At 38.0% G+C, this 12,717-nt stretch overlaps 1 protein-coding gene across 2 annotated transcripts in view; it reads right to left on the reverse strand.

The window, feature by feature from the left end:
* nrp1a (neuropilin 1a) overlaps positions 1-12,717 on the reverse strand; it is a 125,417-nt gene that overhangs the window by 27,878 nt on the left and 84,822 nt on the right. For both annotated transcript variants that reach the window (XM_033985773.2, XM_033985774.2), the window contains exons 8-9: positions 5,773-5,928; positions 1,152-1,296 (exon numbers count right to left, since the gene is read on the reverse strand). In XM_033985773.2, the coding sequence (XP_033841664.1) occupies positions 1,152-1,296; positions 5,773-5,928 (301 nt within the window). The remainder of the gene's footprint in view (positions 1-1,151; positions 1,297-5,772; positions 5,929-12,717) is intronic.

Below are 12,717 nucleotides of genomic sequence, written 5' to 3' on the forward strand. Positions count from 1 at the left end.
TTTCAAATTTAAAGCATTTTTAACAAAAAATTATCTTAGGCAGTGTCCACCAGTAATCTGACCAAAACTGATTAGCTGCGAAACGTCTTTACTCCTACAATGTTTTGTCCAGTTGACAGATTTTATATTTTTCTTTTGCTATGGATCAGACCGGGATGACTGAGCGATTACACAGAAAATGATTTAATTTAATTATTCCACAAATCTAAATTAATTATTTTGAAGCCCAACTGCCTATAATTCATGTATAGAAATGGCATTTCAGAATGATTTGAATGATGTCCAAACAACAGTTTTAGTAAAGTTAAAGGCCATTCATTGTGGCTTGCGGCTGTAACTGGCTCTTATTTTGACAGATACAAGCTGTTAGAGTTGGCCTAGTGTCTTTCACTGTTCTGTAGCAGTTTGGTGAAATATTTGGCCCATTTTTCTTGTTTTAGTGCTCACACTCAACCTTTATTTTCCTTATGGAGTGCACAGCGTCTTTGGTTTGATTAGCCACATGGAGCAGAGCTGTAGCGTGTTTCTCGCTCCGTGTTCATAAACATCAGTGAGCAACCAATCTGTGCTCAGACGATGGATTTTATGTGTACATTTTACCACATGTCATCAGCACAGGTCCTGAGAACAGCATTCAGGTAAGCCTCCCAGCTCAACTTATCTACTAAACTAAACTAAATCACACTTTATCACAGCAGCAAAAAATAAACATTTCCAATTAACAATTCAAAACAAAATATATCATTAGAATAGTCTAAAGTACTAAAAATGGCGCCTATAAATAGGAAACTGAAAGCCGTGAATACAGACCCAATGTTTCTCTGCAAATCCATAATTCTCTCTCCCAATCTTCAACTGTGTGGGTCTAAACTCCAGGTTCATCCTATCAATCAACTATTTATTTATGACATTATTATATATTATTAATTGTATCTATCTGTTTATACCTGTATAAGTCTCTATGGGAAATTATCTTATATTTCACCACAGGAACCAAACGTATGGCAAGTCTTTATTTCATATTGAACTGAGCGAAGTATTTCAAGGTACAGCACCAGAACTAGTTTGACGCAGTACTTTTTTTCTGAGCAGGAGCGGAGCTGAGTGATTGCCTATGGATCAGCAGGGATCTGAGTTTCGCAGTGACTTACCTGATATCTTACATCCGTACACCTCGAAGCGCAGCGCAATGCCAGTTTCCCAGGTAACGGGCCGGATGCGAAGGTAGCGTGTCAGCGTGGGTCTGGGCAACATCGTCTTGGCAACGTCAGTAGGGTTGGTGTTACCTTGGAAAACCTGTACAAAAAACAAAACAAAAAAAGAAATAAATAGAAGTTGACAATTTGCAGGTACGACCTTGGTTGCTGTTAAATCAGAAACAGAAAAACAGGGAGCAAAAGCAAGCGTTTATTTCTGAGAGGATGAGATAAAGATGATGATGAGTTGAAGTGGAGGAATGAAAAAAAAAGGGAAACAGTTGGAACTATTTATCAGAGGAGAATAAATCATTTCCCAGTCGGTCTCAAATCGGCCTCCGTAGCTTAGGCCTGTACAGCCAAGTGTGAATCTGAAAATTGTTTGTATGCATAATTAATAAATTTTTTTGTCCAAGTTATGAAATTAAGTAACTATACAGTGTGCATTCTTATTTCTTCTCCAACACACAAATTCCTCATATCAACTGAGTGAATAAATGTCTCAGTAGTAAATTCAGTAAAATTATTAAAAATCATTAAGCCTATAGATCTAGCAAGAGCAATGGATTTGAAACATGGAGATACATAACATTTATTTATTTATTGTGTATTAATGTATTTATTTATTGTGTATTGTTCTGAAATAAATTATTAAATAAATAAATTTAAACATTTTCCTTCCTTAAAAAGTAAACATTTTACATCCAATTGGGTAAACAAATTTATTAAAGATCCTCCATTATTGTATCCAAATTAATTTTAAAAAGTATAAATAAATAAATACAATAAAATAATCTATATAATTTGGAATATATTATTACTAGTGACTAATAATGATAAAATAACAAGAAATCAATTGGTGAGTAAATGTTGGTTTGACAGTGTCGGTATAAGTTTGACCGAATGGCCTTTTCCTCTCCTCCCTCTGTGCCAGTGCTGTGCTTAAAGGTTACACATGACACTTTACTATAGACATATGCCCCCCCCCCATACTCCCCCACATACACACACATACCCCCCCCCCCCAACCCCGCTTCCCCATCACTGCTCATTGTGCGTAATACAATCCCAGCGGTCACCTCACGACCTCTTGACCTCACGCACTAAGTAGCCCTGCCTAGATGTATGATGATGTGACAGAACTTGACTTTAGCACTAGCCAACCAGTCAAAAAGTCAAATGCAGGGCTAGTAGCAACAAACTAGCAGCGCAGCTATTTGTTTTTTGCACATGGATTTGAAATATTTTTATCTCCTGGCAATATATTGGTATGGGAATAAAGGTGCTGTTTGTTCATTTATATAAAAAGAAAAAAAAAATGGGATTCACCGATTACAACACTTACCGGTAATAATTTATTTATTTACCTCATTTACATTTTATATATCATCTTTTCTAACTTAAGAATTACCAATACTAGCACTGGCCTCTGTCGTCCTCACCTTACCTTCTGCAAAATCAGACTTGTCACATACAATTGTAAAGAGCTGTTATGTCTACAAACCATTTTATTTCTTGGTATATCTTGGTAAGTCTCGGTATATCTTAGTATGTCTGTCTGTTGTAGTGACAAATACTGAAGCCCCATTCAACAGTGATATGCCAGGTAAATGTTATGGTTAGTTTAGGTTACTTTTGTGCACAATAACCACAGCGACCTGTAAAAAATATTGTAAAAAAAAGCAGCACCTAGCCATTAGCCAACCGTGCCAGTGTTCCCTTGTGTCACCAGGTCCCTAAGCGCTACCGAGACCTTTCAGCCACTCGCTAACAGTAAAGTGCCCCTCTTCTTTGCGAGCTAAGCTAACGCCGCTAAACTGCAGTCTCAGCATGTCGCAAATGGTGTCCCTCTGTACAAAAGCACTTTAGACAGAAAGAAAAAAAACACATGTACAGTGCTCAGTGGAAGCCCTAAAGCTAGCACTTTACCCAAGGGAGAGTGTTGTTTGGAGGGGACATAAAAGAAGTCAGCCCTGGGGCACGTGGAGCAACAGCAAAAGGTAGACAGGACCCGGGTTAGATGCGACGCTACTACACGGCTTCCTCAGGCGCCGCACAAGAACACATTTTCTTTTTGGTTTCAATAGCTTCTTCAGAAAATTTCAATGGGTGGCATGTATTAAAGAAAAAGAAGTGCTATTACATTTAAAGTGCATATCACAGTTCCATGTTTTTGTAATTACGGTTTGATGGGATAGTACTGGCACTTGATGGTAAATATTTATCATAGTTTTACATCAGTTAAGAAGCTGTTTATGAAAAAAAAATGTTTAAAGGTTAAGAAAATAAAAAATAAATAAATAAAAAATACAGGAAGTCGCAGTAAGTTCTAAAATGGAATACCTCGTATACCTACGTATGTCATCAACCAGGAACTGAAATTATAAACTTCACCAAAAATAAAAATAAATAAAAACCTAGAAGGAACTTGACACGATTTTAGTAAAATCTTAAATATAATGGTGTTAACTGTGTATTAGTAAAGTGAGTAGTCTAACCTGTCATATGCTTTTTTTAAATTAGAGGTAACATTTGAGATTGGAGATATGGATATGTAGGACATTTCAAAACATTTTAAACAATCACATTTTTTAACTTTTATTTTATTTTGAATTGATTCCAGCTTGTTCCCTTTATTTCATCTGGGGCGTGACAAAGTTATTTCAATTTTTGATTTTCTTGATTGTGGTTGATTATGCTAATTGTGTAATCTTTTGCAAAAAATGAAAACTGGGCAACATACTTTATACACCAGATGTCCGTACTATTGCAACTAAGACTGGAGTGATTTGAAGCGTACTTTGGTTCTACGGTTATTTTATCCCCAATTAGGTGAATTTTGGACAAGCTACCCAGTGGTTGGTGGGTGAACACTTAAACCACTGTGCCAACAGCGCTTTTTACCCTTTTTAACATTACTAGACTTGAACAACAAGTAGCATTTGAAGCGTCAACTGAACTTCCAAAACTTGAATTTGTTGTGCATGGCGTTCCCACTTTTGCAACCTTTCCTTGCGAGTACTTGCTTATTTGCAACATAGGTCCTGTTGAGTTAGCTAAGTTAGCATAGTTAGCTGTTTAAGTTAATAAATACAACCAGTTTTTCCAAGGATTTTTAAGTACCCAGAGATATTTCCCTTGTGATATTTACACATTCCCAAAACAGTTTCTGACCTTTGAACTTTAGCTTGTTTACCTCCGGATGAACTAGCTCACTTTTGTTTGACGCCTTTTGCCAATCAATTCTTATGTACTCTGCTTTCTCCTCCTTCCTCCCAGCTGCTCAAACATGACAGCCTGCTTATATACTCTCGCCTCCTTTAAACGGCTATTTGTCAAGTCTTTTGTCATGCTAGCTTCTATACGGTCTTGAGCTTGACGTAAAACATAAGCTAACATTCCTGCGCTAAACTTGCCCCATGGCTACGTACTTCAGGCTTGTGTTAGCTATAAGCTCCAACACACGCTACGGTGGCTAGATTAGCATAGCGCGCAAAGTGTATAATCGCGTGTTGGCAAGCAGGGGCCCGTGTGGTGAAGTTGGGTTTTCCCTATACTATGCATGGTCCTTGAAGGCAACGTTTACCACAATGTGTATCAAAGGAGACAGCTAAGATGGGTTGTGTAAAGTGTAAACATGTGCCAAGATGGTTTTGGTGAGATCATCTGGCAAGGAATCAAAGGAGTGAGGAGTTATTTTGGGTTAGCCAGCAGACATTTTAAATACAGACATGGTGGTAAAAACAGATTTTCCTAATCAAGTTTGATACGGCTAATTGTCCGGCCAAAGTATACATAAAAATAGATTGCCATGAATTATAAATTTGAGACTTGTGACAATTTGTGGTTGTAGCAAAAGAAAACTTCAGTTCTATCAACTGGCCAGATGTTTTAGACTGAAGACATTTCGCTACTCATCCAAGCAGCGTTTTGATTTTCTGGTCAGATTGCTGGTGGACACGGCCTTAAATCTACATAAAAGGAGGAGCTAACTTGAAATAACACACCTATTTGCTTACAGTTTCCATTTGTTAGCGAGGTCTGTTGAACTACGATAAGTGTGAACTGTGCATAGTCATAGTCATATTTTGCATAATTGTTCAGTCCACAATGGGTGCTCTCAAATCTATTGGCATAATAGCTGTCACTATTGTTTTCCTTATTTTGATTTAGATCTGAGGATGGGGTTACAAATGGGAGCTAATTGTCTTTCCTAACAAAAATGGTCTCTTTACCTCCCCTCTTAAACCATTACTTTTCTTTAGCCAAAATCTGTATGGCTCATACCTGGATGATGAAGGGATTACAGACAATTTGTGGTAGTGTATAAATGATAATGATGATGATAATTTGATCATCATCATCATCGTGATCTTTTTTTGGCTTCAAGACTAGGTGTTCTTTAGGGCTTAAGAAAATTTTTCACTAGTAACAAATTATTGCAAAGAAATTTTGAAGTTAGCGGTATTGGGTTGTACATTTAGACTGTTTTTGTAACCATTCCAATATTTTTTTTAATCATGATTCAAAATATTCCCAGAAACATTCCTTAACTCAGCTTCCAAACATGTCCTACCTTCTGTTTAGAACCCTCCTTGAGTGTGATCCAGTCGTCTCCGTTGGAGCTCACGTCCACCTTGTAGGACTTCACAAAGTAGATCTTCCTGGTCTCTTGTGAGATGGCGCCCTGCATTCCGATGGCTGAGACGAACCGCAGAAACCCAAGATCCACCTGAAAAAAAGAGTAAAAATTACTTAATTTTTTTGTCTGGCTTTTTAAAGATCTGTTCCCCAGTTTAAGATTCACATTTCAGATTTTCAGATTCACAACATTTTCCATTTGGACCCTTTACCTCTAACACTCTCTCTATCCAATACATTTTGGAATAGCTAGTTACCAACAGGATGCTAACAGATAATCCTTTGTACTGAAGCAAATTTAATCCCTAGAATTATCCAAACAAGCACAGTGAAGGAATATGAACTTTAAACCCCTGGCAGCATTTCATGGTTCCAAATGCTGTTGTAGAAAAAATACTTTAGGTATGTTTTCAAGTGTGCGTACAACTAGTATGTTTGAAAGCTCAATTTTTCATGGCATAACCTCCTACAAATGTGAACGCGAACAAATGCATGAATCTTTCACTCCATAGCCTTTGTTAATAATACAATGACAAGATGGAGAGTTAAAAATACATGTTATATTAGATTCTGCTGGGCCCATAGCCTCATCAGTCGTTACCTGGAATTCAATAAACAGCAATGAAACGATACCAGCATTAATGAAAGAGACACTGGATGACAACTTAATTTCCTGAGATGGGAGACAAGAGCTTATTGGATAAAAGTGAATATAAATTGCATTATCGAAATCGGCCAAGGGGAAAGAGAGATGGGGTAGAATATAAAAAATACATGGGGGCTTTTAAGATATGCAAGGCTTTATAAAGTAATTACGGATCACGGGACATAGAGGAGGGAGGTTGTTATAGCGCAGAAGCTAGGGCAAGTTGAGGTGATCTGTATGCAGTTGTCAGGGAGAGAGGCTGGTTTATATCAAAGCTTGAGAATAACACGCTAATCCTCTGCCAGGAAAAGATAGACTTCAGAGACTGTTTACATAAGGAAAACGTATACCTCCAGAGTTCAATTGTTGACAAGTTGAAAGCAAAATTTGAAGGCTAACCCAAGAATAAAGGGTGAAGTGTATTGCCCAATGACGCAACAGCGGAATGTGTTTCGGGTAGTGTAGTCAGAATCAAACTGCCAATTTTTGAATTAATGTTCCACCAAAATGTGACAGCTAGCTTGATAAGCACATGGAAAGCCAAGACTAAATCAATAGGTTGAGAATAAAGTGGGAAAATTTTAATTAACATTTTAATTAAAGATGATTCACTTCCAGTTTCTGTCTATATGCAGTATTTATGATGTATTATGTATTTAAATAAATACTGTTGCTACTATTACTACTAGTCCAACTAACAGGCAACTACTAATATATAAATCACTACTACACCATTACTACTGCTATTGCTGCTACTACTACAACTACTAGTACTACTACTACTAGCCTACTTGATGGTGGAATATGTATGGCAATTTGGTATGCTGTTATAAAATTCTAGTGATACGATTATGATATTGCACAGCTAGCTTTTAACCAACTCACTTTTACAGGAAATAGTAGGAAATATTACCTGCACTGCTACTCCACAAAAGGGATGATTCAGCTAAATCTACAAAATACACTATGGAAGCACTAGCACATAACGAATGACTGGACCCTGACCCATAGTGACCCCCTTGCGGGCTACTTAACCTCAACCAACTGTCTCTTCATCCATAACCCCAGAGTCTGCAGAAGTGCTGTATTCTTTGCGATGCTAGGTTTTAACAAGCGCTAACCGTGGCTAACGTAGCTAACAGTAGTTTTGACAGGCGCGCTCTGACGGTAATGAGGAGTAATGGAGGTGCGTGTGGATGGCGAGAGGGTAGAGGAAGAAGAGGAGGAAGAGCAAAGGATCATGGGAGCCTGGTTGTTTGATGTTAGCACGCAGGGCTAAGGGATGGGAGAGATGGTAAGAATAAATGTAAAGTCAATGTGTGCAATTGCAGCATATGTGATTAATAGGCCTACATGAGGAGTGCACAAAAGTGTGAGTTTGAGAAAGTTTTTAAAGTAATTAAAGTTATGAAAAAGTATAAAGTCCATGTAATAAAGAACAGATATACTGTAGACCGCTATGTTCTGTCTGTCAATAGAGCTCAGGATGGAACATAACAGTAGTACAAAAGTCTAATAGATGGATAGTTAGATAGTTATTAGCCAAAACAATGTTAAAAAGTAAACAAAAGCGTGGTGGAACAACCCAAAAAACTGCTGGTAAATACATCTATCACTCTATAGTGTAAGAAAACATTTGAAGGAACAGTAAGGCTAGCATTTAGCATCTTAATGAAAAGTCTATGAGGTCTGATGTCACAATCCTAAACTTCAATAAAAAGTTTGAATCCTTTGTGAACCAGGAAGTAATTCTGGAGGCACTGTTAGCATGCTAGTTGTTGTTAGCATTAGTGTGAAATTAGCTTATATACTCATCACAGTGAATAATTAGAATGCTTGGAATAAGTTTCAACCACTGTAAAAAGTTTAAAATTAACTAGTGTGTATGTATGGACATTTAGCAACAGTTAATCGTTATTTTGGATGCCCTTTCTGTTTTTACTTCTCGTCTTGGCTATTGAAGACCAAATAAAGGTCCTTATAATCTTATTCTCAAACCAGGACTCAAAAAGCGTCCAAACCTGAACTAAATCATGACTGCACCGGATTTAAACCAAAAACCACTGTTTGGTCAATACAAGTATAGCCTACATCTCAAGACATCTTGTACTGTAGTAACTCACCTCAACATCATGCCAGCTACATCCATTTAACTCAAATATATTACATATGGCATGTCTACAAACCAACCTCGCATATTCTGTACGTATATGCCTATATTAAAGATTTACAATGTCCAATTTGATCCCAAGTAGAGCTATTTCATTACTTAATCACTTAAACATCTGTAAATAGCCTACTGCTGTCTGCCCCAACCACGCAGTCCTGTGGCAAAGAAATTACCTTTTTAAAACAGATCACATTGCATCTTATACCGAGTTTAAATATTTTTCATTGTGCGTTACAAGAATGAGGCCGTTATAAGTTCTATGGCTGTCCTCTGGTGCGCCATATTAAATGAACTGAGCCAGGAGCTGAGGCGTGCGACAGCGGTCATTCCTGTTTTGCAAATTCACTTCCACCGAGAAAAAGGAGAGAAACAGACTTTAAGAAGTTGAGTTAAGAAAAAAGCAGTCTTGAAGTAGGAAGTACTACAATTGAGTATGAATACTGCAATACAATGCTACTAAACTACTGGAAGGAGTAAAAATAATATAACGGAAAATTAAGTACTAAAATAGAGTGAATACAGCAATACAATACTACTCTAAAATACTGGTAGATGTAAAAATACAGTATCAGAAAAAAACTGAATACTGTGAATACTGCAATGCAATACGATTAAACTATAGGTAGAAAATTAAGTAACACAATGTGAGTGTGATTATTGCAATAAAAACTTAACTAGTGTTAGAAGTAAAAATACAGTAACAAGAAATATATAACAGTTGGTATGTGAATACTGCAATACAATGCTTCTAAACTATTGGTAGGGGTAGCCTAAAAATACTGTAAGTACTGAAGTACTAAATACAGTACAACAGGCCATGACTAGTACAAGTGCCAATACTCCATAGATACTAAATACACTGCTTTGTTGCTATTTTGTTGGAGTGCACTGATACATATGTAACTATGCAAGCAGTCTGGCTCCTGTCCAGTGTCAATGTCGTTGTGTCCTTGGGCAAGGCACAGTCTGTCTCCAGTGTCTGCTTACATCGCTGTATGAATGCCCAAGAGAAGCACTTAAGTGCTATGTAAATATGACAGTTTAAATCTGAGCCAGGATCTTGATCCGGAGTACCTAGCTGAATGTTTTAGACTGGTGAAATATATATTCAGTAAGGTATTGTAGTACTAAGTATAAGTGTAAGTATTGGTACTACTATATACATATATTAATACTGCTTCTACTATAATTACTACTGCCACCTATACTACGGCAACAACTGCCACTATTTTAAAGGTGCCCTAAATAACTTTCCTGGAGGTAGGTTTGCCACCTGCTTGTCTCCATGGAGATTTTATTGCTTTGCCCGAAATGTTCCACAGAATGGCGTGCAGGTAATACTACTAAGCCAAGTTACAGGTCAGATCTGTGGAAAGCAGCAACCCTCATAGTAAGAATGCATGTTTTTAAAGGCATTTCTGACCAATAAAACACCTGTAGTTTCATAAAGGGAGCGGACCCTCCACCAGAAAAGTTGCATGGTGCTACTTTTAGTTGCTATATAGATAAACTTACATTTGACTGATACTACCACAACTTGTACAACTGTTACTAAACCTATTCTAACATGAAAAACCCTACACGGTCTGGAAATTGAAACCAGAAACTTGCTGTATGGTGAGAATACCTGTGCCACTATGCTATGCCAATTCGTAACAATACTAAGCAACACATTTGATACCAATTCTGATGCCACAATGACAAATAAATAAAAGAAAACACTAGTATACAAGTTTCTGTAGGCTGTTCAGGAAAGGTCCATTTCTGTGCTGTGAATGTGACGTTGTTAGTATCGATACTTGTTCAAATGAGTATACTACTGTACTAGTTTTGGTATCAATTAGCATCTGATTTTCAATACTTGACAGCCCTAATTTGTAATATTTTCAAAAACATCAATCACACTCTCTTGTCAGACATAGCTAGCTTACATGTTGCCTGATTGGCCTTGAAAAGCTCGCTCTGTGAAGCTCAGACGTTTTGACATTGTGAATTCATTTGCGCTCGGCGTTGGGTTGCACTTTGGCAGACGCGATGAAAACACGCTCTTCGGACTCCACTGAGGGCCCCCGACTGAAGGACACAGCAGCCTGGGGCCCGATGCAATGCACTGGCTGGAGGAGCAGGCTGCTGGATCAATTTCACAGGCAGACCATGATAACAGGGGCCGAGCCTAATGAGAGAGCCATGATTTATTAATGCGCGCTTGTTAGAGGCACATTGCTAGCCGGCCCGGGTGGAGCTTAGCGGACCGGGGTGAGGGAGTGGTTTGGGGGGGAGGTGAGGTGGGTGGATTGTGCAGGTCAGGCGGTGAAGAGAAGTCCATTCGGCACCGCAAGGACCGCAGAGCAAAACAAACATAATGATTACTAGTGGGTGATACAGCTGGACTATTTGCATAAGATTTTGCATCAGTGCAATCATGCTGCTTCAAGAGCGAAAAAACATAATCGCTATATTACAGGTGATGCATAGTGTTGTTGTGTCCTCGGGCAAGGCACTTTTGGCCCATTTTGCCACTGTATGAATTCAGGATTTGTGAGGGAGGTAGTTGAAGATTGGCATCGACTTCTCCATCTATCTGCCTTGGAGACTTGTTCACTCGTTTGTCTCCGTGGAGATTTTATAAGTATATAATTTTGCTGCCACAGTATGGCATTTTTGTTTATAACTCAAATATCCACCATATGGCATTAGACTTATCTCCATGGAGACAAGCCAGGTCAGTAAGAAAGCAAGTCTTTCAATGTGTTTTGGCAATTAAAAGATGCACGATGGATGCTTTGAGACATTATAGGCAAAGCAGTATGTCCATGGTAACAAGGGAGTGATGAAGCTCCCACTAGAAAAGTTACATTATGCATCTTTAATAGAACAACAACTCTACCACCTATGAACCAATAATTTGCCCCTAATTTTATATTGGACAAAGAATTGCTAAAGAAATGACCTGGAAAGTAAACAACTGAAACCCAGTTGTCACGGTATAATGCCAGCAACAACTAGCATGCTAACATTGCACCAGGCTTACTTCCTTTTTGCGGACAGTAAAAAAGCTTTAAATTTGAATACAGACAGCACACTACTGTCTCATTTTGACCCTTAAAGTTGCTACTACTACTACTGCTACTGCTGCTGCTACTGCTACAACTACTACTGCTACTACTACTGCTGCTACTACTACCACAGCTGCTACTACTACTGCTGCTACTACTTCCACCACAGCTGCTACCACTGCAGTAACATGGTTCACATAAATAAACTTTGATAAACTGAAACTACTACAAGTACACATTAACTAATACATATATTTTTTCATCTGGTAGTGAAAAGTAAAATTCTACTACTGCTATAAAATGCTGCTTTTTGTACTGTACTGGGACAAAACAAAATTTCCTTTATTACATGAAAAAATACAGCCCCTTTAAAAATGTCGAGGATGTATTTCTTGTTGTTGAAGAGATAATTTGACAGTCTTCTTGGCACTAGCCCTATACTTTATTACAGTGTGAGTCAGCCCCATGATATTGGATGAACCTCGAAGAAACATCGAAAAGAACTGCACAAGCCTCTATCTCTGGCGCACGCTTGATTGGCTCCTAATTGAGTTGCAGGAGAAGCAGTTACTCAGCGAGAAAAAAAAAAGTTTGTTGAATGCTGAAAAAATCCATTCCGTGATAGACTCCTAACCCTCTGCTGTGCTGCTAGTGTTATGCAGAGTGGGGGAGCGAAGAGGAGGGGGATACCAAGGTGAAAAAGTCATTTGCCAAAACCAGATGAAACAACAAAAAGAGAATTCCGATAGCAAGAACTGGAATTATTATGAGAGATTCAATATCAGTTCATTTATTTACGCTACTGAAAATTATTTGAACGCTTCATAATTTGGGACTGTATTGTTTTTTTAACAGGAAGGCAGTTTTGTAGACACTTGATAAGTAATGTCTGTTATGTGGTTCAAAATTAATACAACTACAGTAACTAGGACTAATACTACAACTGCTACTACTGCTATTACTACAACCACTGCTACCATTGCTACTACTACTGCTACTAATACTATC

Source organism: Periophthalmus magnuspinnatus, chromosome 20 (genome assembly GCF_009829125.3).
Source record: "Periophthalmus magnuspinnatus isolate fPerMag1 chromosome 20, fPerMag1.2.pri, whole genome shotgun sequence".
Taxonomy (NCBI): domain Eukaryota; kingdom Metazoa; phylum Chordata; class Actinopteri; order Gobiiformes; family Gobiidae; genus Periophthalmus; species Periophthalmus magnuspinnatus.